At 38.8% G+C, this 20,758-nt stretch overlaps 1 protein-coding gene across 1 annotated transcript; it reads right to left on the bottom strand.

Moving 5' to 3' along the window:
• Positions 1–448: 448 nt before the first annotated feature.
• On the bottom strand, positions 449–20,702 carry LOC136676533 (leucine-rich repeat-containing protein 43-like). Its single transcript, XM_066653622.1, has 12 exons — positions 20,610–20,702; positions 20,228–20,452; positions 11,985–12,095; positions 10,870–11,012; positions 7,791–8,029; positions 6,102–6,253; positions 5,831–5,957; positions 4,880–5,034; positions 3,904–3,975; positions 2,953–3,159; positions 1,714–1,801; positions 449–633 (listed from the first exon to the last, which is right to left on the bottom strand). The coding sequence occupies exons 1-12, from the start codon at positions 20,700–20,702 to the stop codon at positions 482–484; spliced, it is 1,764 nt and encodes a 587-aa protein (XP_066509719.1). The 3' UTR covers positions 449–481.
• Positions 20,703–20,758: the final 56 nt, after the last annotated feature.

Here is a 20,758-nt window from a genome sequence, read left to right as displayed (position 1 = left end):
AGAGGCAAGAAGATTGTTTGTTTTCTTGACTAGAGCTGTCTCGGTGCTATGATGTGGCCTGAATCCACTTAGACATCCTGCAGTTTAATGCTGAAAGTCTGCTGTAGGTTTCAGTGCTGCATTGGGATTTAAACAGTTTGTACTTTTAGTGACAATAATATACTTGTAGCATGCCTTTTTTCTAAGTGTGTATATTGTAAAGTCTTCATAGGAAATTAGAGATTGTCACTGCAGCAAAGGAGGAGACAAAGTCCCCGTTATTACAGCTCAATTCAGAAGAAAATTTGAATGAACAGATCATATTTTGACATAAACAACTCTCTATTTTATTATCATTACCATAATCAGTAATAAAAAAATTTTCCACTGAATTAATTTGTGTCATGGTGGCAGCAAAGTGAGCAAAAAAGCATTATTTCATATTGAATCCTGGAACTTCTAGTCACATTACAGATGACACAGAATGCCATTTAGAGCTTATTTATTTCATAGTCGTCTGGTTTGAGAGTTGTGAAGCGCACAGCACTTTGCTGAGCTGCACACTGAACTCTACAGTTAGTGGCTCTGTGATAGAATTGAAGTTGTCATCAGCTCGAGGATCAGTCTCATTCTCCTTCCGCGCTCTACCTTTTCCTGCTCAAAGACAAAGGAGACACAAATATGAATATGCAGTTTGACTCAGATACACTGGTGTGAAAAAGTGTTTGGCCCCTAAACCTAATAACTGGTTGGGTCACCCTTAGCAGCAAAAACTGCAGTCAGGTGTTTGCAGTAACTTGCAGTGAGTCTTTGACAGCGCTGTGGAAGAATTTTGGTCCACTCATATTTGCAGAATTGTTCTAATTCAGCCACATTGGAGGGTTTTCAAGCATGAACCGCCTTTTTAAGGTCATGCCACAGCATCTCAATAGAATTCAGGTCAGGACTTTGACTAGGCCACTCCAAAGTCTTCACTTTGTTTTTCTTCAGCCATTCAGAGGTGGACTTACTGGTGTGTTTTGGATCATTGTCTTGCTGCAGAACCCAAGTTCATTTCACTTTGAGGCCACGAACAGATGGCCAGATATTCTCCTTCAGGATTTTTTGGTAGACAGCGGAATTCATGGTTCCATTTATCACAGCAAGTCTTCCTGGTCCAGCAACAGCCCCAGACCATCACACTACCACCACCTTATTTTACTGTAGGTAAGATGTTCTTTTTCTGAAATGCGGTGTTACTTTTACGCCAGATGTAATGGGACACACACCTTCCAAAAAGTTACATTTTTGTCATTTAAAAACTGCTTTTTGTGTTTACTTGTGTTGACTTTGACTAATATATTAATTTGTTTGATGATCTGAAACATTTAATGTAACAAACATGCAAAACTAATTTACTCTTTAATTTACCAAGTCAAAACATCAGGACACCCTTTCTAATATGGTATTTAAATATGGCGTCTAATATAATATGAATCTAATCTAATATAATATGATATTTAAAGGCATTTATGGTTGTGGATATTCAGGAAACTGCAGTGTCCAATATTTTTTCATAATTATATAAATTCATTTTGCAATTTAAAGTGAAACTAATTTACTCTTTAATTTACTAAGTCAAAACATGAGGACACCCTTTCTAATATGGTATTGATCTTCTGCCAAAAGAAATTTAGCTCTGTAGCTCTGTTTTTGAAATGCAGAATAGAAAAACATCAGGGTCTGGAGCAATACCTTTTGAAGGAGTTAGATTCCTTTGAGCACTTGCTGTATCTCCACTTGGCTTTGTTTTCTTGTTTTCTATAGGTTTCTTGCTTTGTTCCTGTAGACATTTGACTAGGTTTTAAATAAGAAAAAGCTGCTGGTAGTTTAAGGATTTCCATAGAAAACTTTAAAAAAATTCATTTAGTTCATGCAGCTATGCAAAATGTTTTGAAAAGCTGTAACAGTTGACAAATATACGATATATCTCATCTTAAATACTGAATTAACAAAACCTGACTACTGAAATTACATGTTCTTGGACACAACACCCAGATAATTATTTCATTTATAATAAATTTTAATTTGTTTATTTGTACATCTTTGCATATTTTTTTAATTGTATAGGTTTTTATTTGTTTGTTTATTTCTTGATTGATTTATTATAAGGTTTTATATAGCAGTTCTACATTTCTATCAAAATTGCAATGTTGGGGGTTATACTTTTATTAATTGTACTTCACAATTGCATTGTAAAAGTATTATTTAGTATGCACAGGAGCAACAACATTCAGGCAATTCATTCATTCATTATCTGTAACTCCTTATCCAGTTCAGGGTCATGGTGGGTCCAGAACCTACCTGGAATCATTGGGCGCAAGGCGGGAACACACCCTGGAGGGGGCGCCAGTCCTTCACAGGGCAACACAAACACACACATTCACTCACACCTACGGACACTTTTGAGTCACCAATCCACCTACCAATGTGTGTTTTTGGACTGTGAGAGGAAACCGGAGCACCCGGAGGAAACCCACGCGGACACGGGGAGAACACACCAACTCCTCACAGAGGGTCACCTGGAGCGGGAATCGAACCCACAACCTCCAGGCCCCTGAAGCTGTGTGACTGCGACACTAACCTGCTGCACCACCGTGCTGCCCTCAGGCAATTCAAGTTAGTTGTAAAATTATATATAATGTTATAATGATATATAAATCATGACTTAATGAACTATAAAACCACAAAAAAAATAATAAAGAACAGAAAGAAACATTATGCTTCCACATGACATACAACTCTAGTATCTGTAACCATCCATCCATCCATTATCTGTAACCGCTTATCCAATTTAGGGTCGCGGGGGTCCAGAGCCTACCTGGAATCATCGGGCGCAAGGCGGGAATACACCCTGGAGGGGACGCCAGTCCTTCACAGGGCGTATCTGTAACCTTTTTATATAATTTATTAACACAATGTTTTAGGTCCTACCTTCTCCCGGGTTACAGTGGTTCGAACACTCTCTTCTGAGTGCAGAGTCCCCAGGTTACAGTCCACCTGAATTTGGTGCTTTCCTTCCATCAGATTTTTCAGTTCCACATGAACAGAGCCCAGGGTTTGCTTCACAGGTGCTTCGTGAATCAAGTTGATCACAGTTTCCTTTTTCTTCTTTTTATCTTTTGAGTTTTGATCTGTGCTCTACAGAGTGCAGTGGATAAATCAATTTGAAGGCTCTCTTTTAAATCTCAGACAACACATTTTATGAATTTGCATGCCGTGACCTTGAAAACAGAAATGAATTGTGTACTCTGTCTGCCTCTCAGCAGCTATATTATAAGAGCCTAAGCATGTGGACAATGGCTCATCCATCATTTGTTCTAAAACAAATGTTTTGCTGCATTTTACTGTTTTCTGAAATCTATATGCCCATTTTTAAAATCGATACCATTAACACATTCCAAAACAGTTGTGGAGAGGCAACAAAAGATAAAAGATTAATGTAAATTTGTGTAAAAAAAAAAAAAAACTGGCAACATGTTAGTGCCAAGAATCATGTTTCTCAATGTAAAATAGAAAAGAACCTAAGGATTTTTTCATCAACAAGACAACACAGAATATGTTTACAGTATAAAAGTATCTGGAAAAATCTGTATATGCAAATATTGTCAGCATCCCAACATTTTGGAAATGGGGTTTGTGTACATAGTATTGTTACTAGGATAAATTTATGTATTTACAAATATTGTTAATCCAAGTAACAATACTATATACACAAACCCCATCTCCAGGCTGCAGCAAACTTTCTTTTTTCCATCTCTGGGTTTTACAGAAATGAAGCAAAATTCGTATATCTTTCTAACATAATCTGTTTTTTTAAACTCTTTGGAAGAAACACGAGAACCTACTATTTGACTTTTGAAACTGCAATGTCTCTTACATTACCTCTTTTCCTTTTTTATCTGCCGATGCTTTGGTTCCACCAATTTCTGCAGGAGGAGCAGGCCACGATACAACCTGCAGACATCAGCATTAATACATTATTACATTTAAAATCATTCATGTCTGCTAGAAAAAAAAAATGGTCAAATTCATAAAACTTCAATCCTTCAAATAGTGTCATTTAGAGAGGAAAAAAAGTATTTTCTTGTAATGAAATTTTTTTGTAATAAATTGTAATAACTCTCTGCTCTAAAATATCTTGTTATTGCTTTTAAATGTAATTAACCAATATTATTTTCATCTTGTTCTTTTTACACACTACACTATATGGCCAAATATTTATGGACACTACAGCCTCCACTCTTGTCGCTCTTTTACACTAGATATTAGAGCGTTACTGTGAGTGTTAAACCACATTTGTCCTGATTTGAACAGCTTCCACTCTGTGAAGTCTATAATCAGATATTGGAATATTATTTTGAGAATCTGATGTCATTCATCCACGAGGGTATCAGTGAAATGAGGTACTGATATTGAACAATTAGAAGGGCTGCTTTTCCCAGTAGTCAACAGGTGAGTCATCCAGTCATTTCATTCAGTGCCATTCACTCACACTTAGGGACACTTTTGAGTCGCCAATCCACCTACCAACCTGTGTTTTTGGATCGTGGGGGGAAACATGGACACAGGGAGGACACACCAAGCTCCTCACAGAGGGTCACACGGAGCGGGGCTTGAACCCACAACCACAGGGCCCTGGAGCTGTATGAATGGGGCACTAACTGCTGTGCCACCGTGCCACCCTTCCAGTCCATTCATTTGGTTCAAGTCTTTATAGGAACTGATCATCAGAGCATTTGATTTACTGATTGCTATCAGGATGTAAAGAAGATTTATAGCAATATATCAAAAACTTCTTTTAAGACAATCCACCTATTCAAGCTTTAATAACGGACCATAAATTAAGATGACATTCTACCTTTTCCTCTTCCACTGTGAGCCAAAGACCTCTGAGAAAGAAGTTCTTTAGTACTGTAAGGTCACTGAAGCGATTGGTTCTCATGAAGTTAAACTCCATCACCTCAGCCCATTCCTGTTTCTGTGTACTGTTCATCACTACAGGAATATTAAGCCCTTATAAAGAGAAAAAGGAGAGGAATTTATGTACTTCAAGAAGCAAAATATATTTTCTCTAGTGATTCATAATGAAATAGATATTATCCTGGTACCTAGAGGCGAGAATGTATCAGAAATTCCATACAAACTCTTTTTAATTATGGCCCCACCCATGTAAGGGCCCTGCTTACGTAGACTTACAAAGTCTGAAGAATTTAATGCCTCTGAAAGGTCTTCATACACAACTATTTAAATTATGCCACTGTACAGCTAATTAGGCTTAAAGGAGAACACTAACTGTCCAGATCCTGTATGTTAGCTAAACGTCACTGACTCGCATAATGCTGTTATTAAAAGATATCTTATCTTTCAGAGAGAGGCATGTTATTTATTTGAATAGTCTCCCAAAGATAAAACCATTACACACTTGTGTTCAAAGACCACATCTCTGGTTATCCCACTCAAGAAATAAGGGTGATGTCAATGAACCACTAGTCTAATTTCACTTTGACTATTAGAAGCCGCCCATAAGTTATGCAGAAAACCATTAGACACTCATCTTTTCTGCTAAAGTCTCAACAATTAAATGCCTTTCATAGGATCCTGTTCTGTTCTGATCTGTTTAAGTAATACATGCTGTAAGAGGTTATATTTGTGGTTAACAAGGGTTGCAGCTTCATTTCAGGTCCATTTTGTGATTTGTGATACTGTGGCTAAAGAAATCCAAAGCATTTTACCGAAGCTGAAACATACTATGTTCAATAGTCAAGGTGATCACTGGTGTTAAGCAGTCAATTTGTCAAAATAGGTATACCTTTATTGTGATGTTCCCAACTTGTTTTAAGGAAATCTGCTCCAGGACATAAGATAGATGCCGATCCTTCCCTTTGGTGTGGTGGATTCTGGTGAATATTTGTCAAGATATGACTCTCCACATTAGTCTGCAAAGCATGATACTTTGTTAAAATGGAACATAATTTCACTGCATTGTAATACAGACCATTAACGTACACTTAAAACCAGCATCTGGCCAATATACCTGCTTGATTTGTAACTAGATTTTAGTGAAAGAGAACATGGCGTACATTTTCCTGGGATTGAGGTTGATCAAGAAATTCATAGGAGGCTGAATAGCTGTAGCTGACCACAGGGAACTCTTCCAATGACAAAGCAGGCTTAGGAACACCTTTAATCTTCTGGACACAAACAGTGACCTCTGCTTCCTCAAAAACTGTGCCTTAGAATGTAAATGGTTCAGTGTTAAGCAGAAGAATGTAATGCAAACTTGCTAAATGTGAATTTGTTTGAACTATTACTTGGTTAAAGGACTGTATGACCAGAGGTTTGTGGACACTTTCTAATATTCATTCATTCTTTTATTCATTATCCTCAGCCCCTTTGTCCTGTGCAGGGTTGTGCTAGGTTCCAGAGTCTACCCTGAATCAGGAAGACACTCTGGACAGGGCACCAGTTCATTACAGGGCACATCATACCCCCACAGTCACACACAAACTTACATCAATGGACACGTTTTGCACTTGCAATCCACAAATCAACTTGAGTTTTTGCACTATGACAAGAAACCCATGCAGAGAAAAGACAAAACTCCTCACAAAGGGTCATTTGAGGTGGAATCTGAAACCACAGTCATAAGATGATGAAACTGTGTGACACCACCACTACCTTTGGCACCTCTGTGGTGATACCTTCTAAAATTATTTTCTGAAATTAAGAGTAATTATAAGCAGCCCATCTCCAAGAAATTGCTTCAACAGTTCTAGGAAGAATTGAATCTAGAGCAGGGGTCACAAATAGGCGGGGCCGCAGTCCAGGTGCATACCAAGACTATATGTTTCAAGTGATGTGACTCTTCTAGTCATTATGGTTCAGTTTTAGCACTCCAGGAAACTCACAGACTAATGTGTTTCTGCATATCACATGTGAGGCTACTCAGCACATCAGATCTGTACATTATGATGAGCACTGTGACACAAATGAGTAACACACAGGGCAGGGCTCCATACACCACTGTCCTGGGGCCAAAAAAAAAATAGCCCAAGGGATATGATAAAAGCTTATTTGGGACACTTTCAGGACGGCGGTGTTGTGTGGTGTAAAACCAGAAATTGAGAAAATTCTCATAATGGTGAACATGGATTCTGTGTATTGATAAATGTCCTGTTCTTCAGCATAAAGAGCCAATCAGATTGCTGGTTATGGAAAAGCAGTAAAGTCAATTGCAATTTCAAAAGTCATTAGGGACTTTATTTAAAATATGCGTTTAAAAAAAAAGATCCACTGCTATGTTTGGAGATTTTATAGCCCTATAATCTGTATCTGCTCTGTACACACAAACACACATTAGTGAACAATTCTTCACACACACTAGGGTCAGTGGACACACAAATCCCTGGCAGGGGGCTGTGAACTACTTTATAAATTCACTTATTATTAAGGATGTCTTTCTGCGTTTCAGACATAAACTTGAATTAGCACGTGTCCGCAAACATTTGGCCATATGTTCCATCCATTATCTGTAACCGCTTATCCAATTTAGGGTCGCGGGGGGTCCAGAGCCTACCTGGAATCATCGGGCGCAAGGCGGGAATACACACAAAAATATGTTGTGTTATGTTATTAGTGTATGTCTCAGTGCCTTTAGGAATGGTTTCATACTTTGTTAAATCCGTTACAAATGTATTTATGTTACATTAATTTAGTTTTATATCATACTGTAGCTGTATAAGCTGGAGACATTCAGTTCAGTGTGTAACCTTTGAGTTGTGAAAAGCCTCTGAATTGATGACGGTCCTCTGGAGTTACACGAGCTCCATCCAAGTAGAGTAAACGGGGCAAACTGTCCAGTACAATGCCCGGGTATGAAGATGCGAGGGTCAGAGGGTTCCCCACTAGAACTAAACTCTGTAGACAAGGCAATGCTGATAGCGCCTCCACTACATGATAGAGCTCTGTAAAACCACACCAGCTTAGATCTAGAGACTTCAGCTGGGGCCTACAGGGGACAAAAGGACATATGTTTACTGCATGACTAAAATTAAGTGTTTGTTGTTGGTATAGCATACAGTGTTAGGGTTTGTTTCCCATCTTAGGAAGCATGCTACACCATAGTATGCTGTATGTTTGCCTACTTCTGTAACAAGAAGAAAATTCCAAGTTGATAACAGTGTCTATTTTTTATGATTATAATGAATCTGAATCTTTGTTAGGGGTGTATATTTTTATATACGGTGAAGAAGAAGAAAGGGGTGTTTTGGTAAATATGTGTCATTTGAGAAAATCACTGTATTGTGCAGCAATCTATAATTTATCGAGGTAATTAAAAAATCTTAAAAATATAATGTCTATCAAGCCTGGTAAATCTCCCAAACTGAAACACACCTGACCCATCAGGTTTTTTTATTCCCCCGAAGTTTCCTCCCACAGAATGTAACTATGGGATAAGGACAGAGAGCTTCTAGCAATAAATTCATCTTTAGAAGGCCAACATTAATATGTGATATGGGCAGAGATGGCCTAGAACCCCTCAGTTGCTGCATCTACTATCTTAAATCTGTGTCTTTGTTTTGTGTATTATCAACCTCATTTAGCATTGTGGCAGTCAGCCAAGTGCCGGCCGTCTACGAGTGGATCAAACATATAAGGATGAGTTGGAGCAGAACCAGCAGCACGTTTAAAGGATCATCCAGCACAGAGGGATTCTTGAATTGACACAGAGGGCCTATCCCCTCTGTAGTCCTAGTACAGAGTATGGATTGACATCTTGTTTTGAAGGGGATTACAAAAACTCCAAACCAGGTACATTGGTCCTTTTTTATTTAATCAAAATTTACTATTTACTATGGAGGGTACCTCTCCTAAGAAGCAGAGTTCACCATTGGCAGAGTTCACAGGCACCCCAGTTTATGTTATGCATACACTGTAAAAAATGTCGGTGGAACACTATAAACCCATGACAGTAAATTACTGTAAACTCTAAAAAGGTTAGGGGCAGTACAAATGTTCAAGTACTGGGAGGAGCTGAGACTCATTAGGCAGCTCCCAGCATACCTTGCTTCTCCATATTTTCTGTGATTTTCTGTGATTCTTTGTTTTGAGAAACTATGTCTTTGAAACTTTTTGATTTTGGGTTGCACTGGGGTGATTATTTTGTGTAATTGTGTGTGTGGGTTTGTGTTTCTGTACATGTTGTGACGAGATGTGTGTTGGTCAGGAAAGTTCACTATCAGCCTGTGTTCTGAGTGCTAGAGTGTGGCACCCAAATACTGCACATTTCTTTGGTCCTTTCAGCAATATCTCCTTTTAAGGGCTGAATAAGATGCGGGTTGATTTTATCTAAATTTGACTATATCTCAGTCTCCATTCTCCCATTTGTCACACAATTTACATGTTAATTTCATGGCAAAACAATGTTTCTTTGTTATTTTTATGTAAATACTATGGCATTTTTATCATGTATATCTGTTTTTTTTTAACATAAAAGTACTGTAAACAAAACAGTTCTTAAATGTAAAATTTATGATTGCCAATGTGACCATATGTTTTACAGTGAAATTCTGCCAACCACAGCTGCCAGTTTTTTACCGTAAATGTTATGGATTTTTTTTACAGTGTATGCTATTGGACTCCCAGAAATGTGCAGGCAGATTTCAAGACTCCATGGACAGGGAGAAATACAACTGTAAGAGTGGTGTTGGTTTCCAGCAAAGCATATATTTGGATGCTTGTCTCCCCAATCGGCCTACCCCCATCCTCAAGTTTGTCCCAGTGGGTGCAAGTTCAGTTCAGCATCATCCCATTCTACAGTCATGCTTAGCATCTCATTTCTCCTGAAGTCAGTGGAGGTGTTTGGTGTAGTTTTCCTATGTCATCATCCTTGTTCACTCCCTCTGGGTGGGTGATGTCATACCACATATACTGCAATTCCCAGAATCCTCTGGGAAGTCAAAAAGGAGAGGGACGCAGTGGTGGTGGAATCCTTTATACTATATTTGAAAGAATTCTAATAGAGTCAGGAGCTGAATTTGTAAAGAGTAGAATAGGTTTATGGCTCTGCCGGCAGAGGATCCCTCAGCAGACAAGCTCAAGGATACTGATAAAAGTTCACAGTGATCTTTTATACAGTTCTAGCTTGCCCCCACCTTCTCCTGTTATGCTCACTCAAAGGACACTCTGCTCTCAAAACTAGCCTAAACCAGAAATTTGTGATTAGAGAAAAATGTGTTGTGAAGCTGCAGTGGATACTGAGCTGTACAAAATATGTCTATCACAGATAGTCACAGATGTCTCTTAACAAAAGGACAATTTTCCATTACAGACGCTACCAGAGTACACCCTCTGGTAGCGTTTGGACTGTTTAAATGGCATTCTAACAGGGACTCATTCTGTAGTATTAGTGTTTCCACATGTTTCCCTACCAAGTGTATGCTTATGTTGGCTTTTCTGTATTTTTCACCCTTGCTTTTTGACTTACTCTTTTCATGGTTGTTTTGCTCTGCCTTCTCTAGTTTGTTTCTTTAGTTTTTAGACTATTTACCTGGTTTCTAGTTTCTGCATTTTTGGATTGCCCTTTTTGTTCAATTTGCTTTTTCGGTATTCACCTGCCCCTTTTTTCCTTCCTGACAAATAACCCTGGCCTGAATATTTTAGACATTTAGACATAGATATTATTCTCACCTGAAAAATCATCAATAATTTCACTGTGTGCCCAAATTTTTACAAATGACAAAATAGTGCTTAGAGAAATAATTATGTTTGAACTATAGTAAATATACTTGAACCTTTAGCTACTCTGCCAACCTCTTTTTCAAAATCCGTATGATGTAAAAGCATCACCAATGTTCTGCAGTGAAGTACTGGATATCCTCTGGAGAGCCAAGGCAATTGTTTCCGAGGCCTAGATGTTGGAGATGGGGAGGAGGTGGATGTGTTTTCAAACTCTTGAGGCTCGAAATCTGATTGGAATAAAGTTCCAGGACCTTTAAATATATGACATGGGGAATAAGTGATTGTTCAGCTTAACTATTAATCAACATACAAAATAATCTTTTAGATTCTTCATGCAGTAACATGCAGTCTTCACCAGGGCTGAATTCTTTTTATACTTTTGAAAGACTTCATTTAATCATATTATACAGTATATTCAATATTGTCTTTAAACTGCTAAAATTTGAACGAATAGCATAACGTCATTGAACTGACAGCCTGTGTTCAACTTCCTGGTTTGAAAAAAATGATAAAAATGATCAAAAGAGCTACACTTCTTGATTTGAAAAAGCTCTGGGATGCACATAAAGAAAATAATCATGTTTTAAGGCTAATTTCATACTTTAACCACAGACATCTAACAACTTTTCCAAACTTTGGAGTATTCCTCCATAAAGCTGGTAAGTATCTTTTGTAGTTGTAGCCCTCCGTTTGATTAGCTGATGTTTACACATTTTCTGGGCACAGAGCATACAGCAGAGAAGACAGGATGATATTAAATAAAATCTTACACAAAGGTTAATTTGACATTTGGTAGCTGGTAGCATGTAACAATTAATATTTCATGTTGCTAATAGGTGACTGTGTGAGTGACTGTGTGTGTTGCCCTGTGAAGGACTGGTGCCCCCTCCAGGGTGTGTTCCTGCCTTGTGCCCAATGATTCCAGGTAGGCTCTGGACCCACCGCAACCCTGAACTGGATAAGCGGTTACAGATAATGATTGAATGAATGTTGCTAATGGACCATGATAATTCAGATTATCGACATCACATGCTGTGTTAATAATATTTCCAAAAATGTCTCTAAAAATCTCTCAGATTAAAACATCTGCTTACACAATATGGACATGACACAGATTACAGAATGACACACAATTTCAAATGCCTACAAGAATGTGTATGTTGAGAATAAATAATATGGACAATGTAGCTTTTTATGGATTGGACACAGCCCTGGTTCCTTACCAGCAATGTCTTTGGAAGGTTCTCAGAAAGAAGCTGAGTGATGTGGTTAGCGCTTAGCACCAATTCTTCCAAGCAGCTGAACTTCAGCAGGCCCTCATCAATGACTGAGACCTAGCACATTCAAAAGTAAGTAGTGGATAAACAAATAGCTAGAAACATTACAGAAAATATGTGGACATGGGTGTCTAAAGCTTAGTGGTGTGCTTGAGTAGTAAAGGTTAGTCCATCTGGTTCAAACCCACAGACAATTTAGCACACACTGCTGAAAAGGTAATGCTGACACTGACAGAAAGGTGTCGGAACACACATCACATTGCATCTTGCTGTGTATGAGTCGGCATAGCTGCAGACCATTGAGTGTGTCCATTTTGACCTCTGTTAACCACCATATTGCCAACATCGGGCATGTGAACACCAGAAAAGGACCATTAAGCAATAAAATAACATAGTCTGAATTACATTGTCTTTTATATTCTGCATTTTAAACCCTAATGTTCAAAGAAATTAACTGGATTGAGTGATTCTAACTTAAAACATATTCAAAAGTTATACTCAATTTAAAAAATAAATTATCTTCAACAATGTCTTCTTTTTTTGTGTTTGTGAAACTGTAATATTTTGATTTTGCAGAGTGCTCTTTGTGGACAAAATAGCTCTATATGATAGATTTAAATGATCTTAAATGTAATGAGTTTATGCAGCATGACGTCTTAAGTCAGCTGTAGAACCAGGTGGACTGGCCATGCAAACATGTCCACAGGTGTGAGTGTGTGGTGCCCTGTGATGGACTGGTGCCCTGTCCAGTGTGTGCACAGTAATTCCAGTTGGGCTCTGGACCCACTGTGACTCTAAACGTGATATGTGGTTACAAACAATGAATGAATTCATGGTTAAGGTGGAAAAACTCTTACACAACTCTTACTCAATGTTTAGACAACATTCAGTATTTAGTTAAAATACTTAAAACAAGCTAGTTAATAGTGCGTATTTTGTTGCTGTAATTGAGTCAGCAATAAATAGTAATTAATTATTGATTCGTTCATTTATTATCTGTAACCCTTATCCAGTTCAGGGTCGCGGTGGGTCCAGAGCCTACCTGGAATCATAGGGCGCAAGGCGGGAATACACCCTGGAGGGGGCGTCAGTCCTTCACAGGGCAACACACACATTCACTCACACTCTCACACCTACGGACACGTTTGAGTCGTCAATCCACCTACCAACGTGTGTTTTTGGACTGTGGGAGGAAACAAGAGGAAACCGGAAACCCACGCAGACACAGTGAGAACAGACCAAACATACAGTCACCCAGAGCCGGACTCAAACCCACAACCTCCCGGTCCCTGAAGCTATGTGACTGCGACACTATCTGCTGTGCCACTGTGCCGTAGTAATTAAATATTGATTCATTCATTCATTTATTATCTGTAACCGCTTATCCTGTTCAGGGTCGCGGTGGGTCCAGAGCCTACCTGGAATCATTGGGCACAAGGCAGGAATACACCCTGGAGGGGGCGCCAGTCCTTCACAGGGCAACACAGACACACACACACACACACACACACACATTCACACCTAGGGACACTTTTGAGTTGCCAATCCACCTACCAATGTGTGTTTTTGGACTGTGGGAGGAAACCGGAGCACCCGGAGGAAACCCACACAGACACGGGGAGAGCACACCAACTCCTCACAGACAGTCACCCGGAGCGGGAATCGAACACACAACCTCCAGGTCCCTGGAGCTGTGTGACTGCGACACTACTTGCTGTGCCACCGTGCCGCCCTAGTAATAAATTAATATATGTTTGATGAATTTTATTATGATTGATCCGTAACAAATACAATTTTTGTAACAATTTGATGTAACAAATACAATTTTTTTTTTTTTTTAAATTGCAATTTATTTTTGTCGGATTTACACTCGACAGCAAATTCCACACATAAAAACAGCACTCTCATATAATATAGAATAGTTATTTATTTGGATAAACAATAACATTCATAACATGGAATTAATTATTAAGGTTAATAGACTGGGCTAATTGGCCAACCAAAACCCTTATATGACCTTCAATAATGTGCTATGAAAGGGATTTAATACATGTAAAGTGTGTTGACTGAGACTACAAATTATAACTAGTAAAAAGAGGTCTGTAATTATTGAAGAATTGAACTTGGCATTCAACATCTTCATAGGTCTTATAGAGTCCATGCCTTAATGGTTCAGAGCTGTTTTGTTGGCACCAGGGGGAGCTACACAATATTACGCAAATGGCTATAATGTTATGGCAGTTAATTACAGTATTGAAGTAATAATGGAAATATAAATGACGAACACTTGTCTGTTTCCCAAAGGACCCAACCAGCAACAATGTGCACACAAACGCAAACACATAATTACTCACTCTGATAAGATCAGCAGGTTTGTGTGAACATATCTTAGCATCAGAGCTTTGGGCACAGAATACGCAGCAGAAGAGACAGGATGATAATAAAGGAAATCTTACACATAAAAGGACCACAAAAGCTGTATGTTCCAGTTCATTTGACCTCCAATGGCAAAGTTTGGAGTTTCCCCTCTGACTATCATCTTCATCTTCCCTCTACCTCCATATTTTCTGTCAGGACTGTACTTCAAGATCAAAAAATCTAATATAATGAGGAAGGCCCCTCCACCCATAATTAGGAAAATATATGAGGTGACAATAATTTAACTAAAGGTAAAGGATATGTACCCTTGAGTGTACCACCACAATGATTGTTCACTTTGCATGCCTGCATGTCTACTACTCGAGTTTACTGGATGGATTTTTCTCAGTATATCTTATTCAAAATGAGTGAGTTGGTGAGTGATGGGGTTTTTTCTTATTAATAAAGCCTAACCAATGAAAATCCTTTTTGGTATCCTTTGTTGATATGCATGGATGTGGGTAATGCTGAAAAATGTCATCAAACCACAGAGATTAGAGGCAATAATCAAAAATCTTACACTACAAAAAAGCACTCGCTTGCAAAACTAATCTGGCTGTCTACATTAACAGAGTAGCAGTTAAACCAAAGCTTGAAAGTTTTTCTTTTCCTTCTTTTTTTTTCCAAATTGAGGGCAGGCTTGCTCAGAAACTATTGAAGTTACAACATCAAAGGCATGGTGCCTCTTTTGCATAGTGATAAGAAACAGGGTAGAGTATGAGTTCCATGCTCTAGTCACACTAATTTTGCTGGGTCAGACATGATCTCATAGTCATCATCTGAAGCTAAAGGTTGGTGAGGATTTAGCCTAGAATTAATAGGGTGGCAAGAAACGAACTATACACTAAGAATCTAACAAGCCTGTCATATTAGAAGTTAGTATGGCTTAAATGTTGAAACCAACCCCCCCCAAGGCCAAAAAAAAAAAAAATTTAGATGTGTTGGCATAAGTAAAGAACACATTAAAGGCTGAAAAAATGAATGTTATATCTTAGGAAACTTGATTTCTTGATAGGTACTGCATAATTTTAGCTGAGTGAGAGTCTCTGTATGTGTCCATGTTGTGTGCCTATTATATGGAGCTAAAACCAATTGCAAAGCAATTTTATTATTCATTTAATGTGTGTTGCACTTTATAGGAAAAAAAATATATATATACTTTCCTTTACTATATATACTTTCCATTGCTGGATTAGGGACTTGTTGTGGCGGAAGGGCTTGTGTGGTCTAATGACCTCCAGGGCTATGTTGTTGAGAGTTGTTCGTAGGCTCTCCCATGATGAACAGGCCTGGAGTGAAGATCCATACAAACACGATCCAAGCAGCACCACTATGTCCAACAGAACAGCAAGGAAGTGTACCCTGTCTGGGAGAGGGTTACCAGGACCTACCCCTCGAGTCAGGCCTGGGGGTATTGTCTGAAAGCAATCACCTGGTGGCCGGGCAGCCCATGTAAACTGAAAAGGCAACCTAGGAAGGACATGTGGGTGCACCACATGTTTAAGCTGTGCTCAGTAAGGATGGTGAAAATCTGAACTCAACTTGGCTGAAGTCACTGGGAGTGGATGAGATACTGTGGGGCTGTCTTGGCTGACACGCCTCTACAATATTGCTTGGACCTTGGGAACATTGCCTTTGGATTGGCAAATGGGTGGTGATTCCCATTTTTAAAAAAGGGGACCGGAGAATGTGTGCCAATTATCATGGCATCACACTTCTGAGCCTCCCTGGGAAAGTCTATGCCAAGGTGCTGGAAAAGAGAATCCATCTAATAGTCGAACATAGGATTTTTAGGGAACAATGCAGATTTCTTCCGGGCCGTGGAACTATGGATCAATTCTAAAATGTCTCAAGGACATACACACACACCCAAGAGTCATTCTAGGGCAAAGTAGAAAAAACTAAAAAAAGAAACAGGAATGTAATGCCAATACTTTAGGTGTTAGGTCTAAAGTCTGAAAACAAGTAGATCTCAAATTCTACACTTCCAAATGTATTTATTTTACACTTGGAATTATTGTTATTATGGCGGCACCGTGGGGCAGCAGGTAGTGTCGCAGTCACACAGCTCCAGGGGCCTGGAGGTTGTGGGTTCGATTCCCGCTCCGGGTGACTGTCTGTGAGGAGTTGGTGTGTTGTCTGCGTGGGTTTCCTCCGTGTGCTCCGGTTTAGTCCCACAGTCCAAAAACACACGTTGGTAGGTGGATTAGTGACTCAAAAAAGTGTCTGAATGTGTGAGTGTGTCTGTGTTGCCCTGTGAAGGACTGGCGCCCCCTCCAGGGTGTATTCCCGCCTTGCGCCTAATGATTCCAGGTAGGCTCTGGACCCCCCGCGACCCTGAACTGGATAAGGGTTACAGATAATGAATGAATTATTGTTATTATTTTAAATTTTTTAAATGTATTTTAATAGAGTTCTGATTGGTCTTTTTTTATGAAAAAATATGTAATTCGAATTTATGTAACATCCAAATATTCATATGAAATGTGTTGCCATGTTTTGAGAATAATGTAAATGTTTTTCACAATTAAGTTATAAGAAATCTGAATCAAAAGAACAGTGTAATAGTGGTCAAAGTAAAAAAAAAAACCTCAGAGAGATATTAAACTTATATAAAATTAGATAAAAATTTATAAAGTAAATAACCCATATTTGAAATGTTTGTCTCACCAGTTTTGAATAACAAAACAACATATTGTACAAAGCAAAACAGTGTTTATTGACTTACTGAGCATATGCAAACCTATCCCACATGGATAACTTTCCAAACACAGGCTATGAATAAGCTTTTCAAGGGCTTGTGTGAGTGTTTGGCAGGCCATTAGCATGATGAAGGATAAATATCACATTGTCACTAGTGGATTATTGCTTTAAATAATAAAAAAAACAACAACAACAAATAACTGCTAAATGTTCTTGGCTTTTGCTCCAGCGGAGTGCACTGTGGTCTACTAGACTTTCTCTCTGTTGTGTTCCGTATGGTTAGTTGCCTGGCAACATTGGTGCACTGTGGTGGAATGTGGAGCAGAACTGGTGTTAAATTTAGTTATTGTTTTATTTGTGTCTGTTTTCCTGGAATAAAACATAAATCATTTGAATTGTTACTGAATTTTATATTTGGATCAAAATGGGTTGTGATTTTTCTGTTTTGAAAAACATGTTTATTCTGTTATTCAGTTAATATTTTGTGTTTAAATTAATGTGTCAGGTTTAACCTCCTGTTGGTTCACTGCAAATGCTTGCATCTTTCACTGGGCAATCATAAAGCACATATTATTATCTTAATATTATTTACAGTGACATTTCACATGAATGGGAAAATAGTGGGCTGCAAACAATTATCTACAAAAGACCAGAACGATAAGATCTCCACCAGGCTGCAAAATGCAAAGGCAGCAACAAAAGAGATGACATTACATTAAAGCCAAATCATCTGACATGCAGAATTTATTTTCCACCAGTGCTGTTTAATTGGACTACTGTGATAAAAGAATGCACCAAAATTTCATGGGCAATTTTGAAATGAGCAAATAATTAATTTTTTATATTCAAAGTGCACTAAAGTTTAGAGTTCAAACAGTAGGTTTTATTAAACGTACATGCTGCAACAAACATGCAATTGTTAGAAGCTGTGGCCTAAAGGTTACACAAATGTACTTGGAACTGGAATGTCTCCAGTTTGATCCCCACAGCCAGCAGGAATATCTGTCTGATTGCAACTGTCTTCCTAAATTATTTCTCTAGTTTGGCTTAAAGTTAAATAAAATAGTTCTCTTTATTTGAAAGTGTGAGTGATCAGTGAGAGAGGTTTCCATGCGCAGCAAATCCCAAATGTCTCCCTACACCCTCCGTAGGGCACAGAAAGTCAAAATATTGTGGTTTGTAAATTTACAGAGTACATTGTATGTCAATGAATTTTTTTATTCAGCTTTACAATTCAGGTTCATTCATTCATTCATTCATTATCTGTAACCATTTATCCTGTTCAGGGTCCCGGTGGGTCCAGAGTCAACCTGGAATCATTGGGCGCAAAGCGAGAATACACCCTGGAGGGGGCACCAGTCCTTCACAGGGCAACACACACATTCACTCACACACTCACACCTACGGACACTTCTGAGTCGCCAATCCACCTACAAACGTGTGTTTTTGGACCGTGGGAGGAAACCGGAGTGCCCGGAGGAAACCCACGTGGACACAGTGAGAACACACCAAACTCCTCACAGACAGTCACCCGGAGCGGGACTCAAACTCACACCATTCAGGATTCCCTGTTGAATTACTGTCTAATTATGGTCTGTATTATTAGTTTTATTATCTGTGATGTGCACAATGTATGGAACATTGTGCCAATTTGGGATGCGACCTGAGCTCCTCTACTGACTGACACATGAACAAACATTTACAAATGTGACGCAGAAAACTGGGTCAGGGAACCATAATTATATTGTTTTAATTTTAATGTCTAAATGAACACTACATGTGTTGACAGAAACAATAAAACAGTCTAAATACCACAGTTTTTAATATGGGTTGTGTGTCTGAGTAATCATTAGGTCCCCAATATGGCTGCTACTCTATATAGTGATGAACTTAATAATTTTTCATTTTAAACAGTGTCATTCCTTTAATGTCTCATTTTAAAAAAGGCTATGCTGATTCATCCAGTGCAAGACAATAATGCTGCAACAAATGGCTTTACCTGACAATTATTCAAATGCACTGCATGGCCAAAGATTTGTAGGTAACTGATCATCTGTTGCTTTTTTTATGAAATAGGGGGAGTTTTATCCTCTTTACATCAGTCACAGCCTCTACTCGTTTGGAAATTAGAACATTGCCGGAGGATTCTGAACCATTTTGCCATATAAGCATTGTCAAAGTACTTGTTACATTAGTTCTGAACAAGTTAGCTTCTTCCTTCAAGTGTGTTAAGCTGCCACTGACAAGACATAGGCAGATGTGGCAGTGCTTCTCGTCCTAGGCTTCACCTTCTGAACTTGGTAGTGTTGTGTGATTAGGGGTCCCTCAACAAATTAACGGAATTGCTCGAATGTAAACACTAATCAAGAATTTTTACATTTTATTTATTTCTTTTTTTATAGGCAGTGAGCCACAATTTCATGATTCACAAAAGCTCATTAAGGATATTTAATCTTTTATTCATTTTCTGGCACTAATTCATCAGGGTCATAATGGGTCTCCAGCTTAAACAGGATCATTGGGAATAAGGCAGGAACACACCCTGGATAGGGCAATGGCACATCACAGGGCATCACATACACCTATGGAGAAATGTTCATTGCCAAACCACTTATCAGCATGTGTATTCTGGACTGTGGGGGGAAACCTGTGTGCCCAGAGGAAACCCACACTGATACAGGGATAACACACCACAGTCCTCACAGAGAGTCACCTGAGGTGATGTTTGAACCCAGGATACCTAGATCCTGGAGCAGTTTGGCAATGACACTACCTGCAGCATCAAAACAAGGTTAAAACCTGCTCCAGAGGTGTCTCAACATATCTAGATAGTGGTGACATGGAGATTTTGCAAAGTGAGAGTCATACATTTCCATTTTCACTGGTCTCCTTAAATAAAACCTTCTGTAATTGTAGCCTGCTTACCTCTTGGCCATTTCATCATAACACTGAGATATGTTGCTTTATGTTCTTTACTTAAAAAAGGGATTGTTTTATAAAAACTTTACACATTTTTTAGAAAAAAAATTCATTCAAGACATGGAAGAAGATACAGAAAGAAAACTCACCCCCATGTCAACAATACGCAGACTTGTAAAAAACGTATGTTTGAAGTTGCCTTTAAGAATTCCTGGGGTCTTCACGGCCAGCTCTCTCAGGGCTAAGGCCTGAGGACTCCAGGACCCTTTCTCTTGCCATGGTGACTGTGGGCTTCGCAGGAGCTCTAGAAGAATAAACTGATCCTCTAAAGCTGCATCATCCAAGTCCTCATGCTCTCTCAAACTCGGCTTTCGCTGTTAAAAGGAGTGTTTGCTAGTGTCACACCATCAGTTTGTCTCACCAGTTTTGAATAACAAAACAATATATTGTACAAAGCAAAACAGTGTTTATTGACTTACTGAGCATGTGCAAACCTATCCCATTTTCCGAGGGTTATTAAGTTACACTCACCCAACTCCCTTGGCCACATGGATAACTTTCCAAACACAGGCTGAGAATAAGCTTTTCAAGGGCTTGTGTGAGTGTTTGGCAGGCCATTGGCATGATGAAGGATAAATATCACATTGTCACTAGCGGATTACTGCTTTAATAAAAAAAAA

This window comes from Hoplias malabaricus, chromosome X2 (genome assembly GCF_029633855.1).
Source record: "Hoplias malabaricus isolate fHopMal1 chromosome X2, fHopMal1.hap1, whole genome shotgun sequence".
NCBI classification, from domain to species: domain Eukaryota; kingdom Metazoa; phylum Chordata; class Actinopteri; order Characiformes; family Erythrinidae; genus Hoplias; species Hoplias malabaricus.
The sequence above is the reverse complement of the archived record's forward strand: the minus strand, read 5'-3'. Positions and strand labels throughout refer to the sequence as shown.

Coding starts and splice junctions, on each gene's coding strand:
- LOC136676533 (XM_066653622.1), bottom strand. CDS start 20,702: ATGCCAATGGCCTGCCAAACACTCACACAAGCCCTTGAAAAGCTTATT. Junction 11,013..11,984: donor ACCTTCCAAAGACATTGCTG/GTAAGGAACCAG, acceptor ATATATTTAAAG/GTCCTGGAACTTTATTCCAA. Junction 6,254..7,790: donor AGGCTTTTCACAACTCAAAG/GTTACACACTGA, acceptor TTACATTCTAAG/GCACAGTTTTTGAGGAAGCA.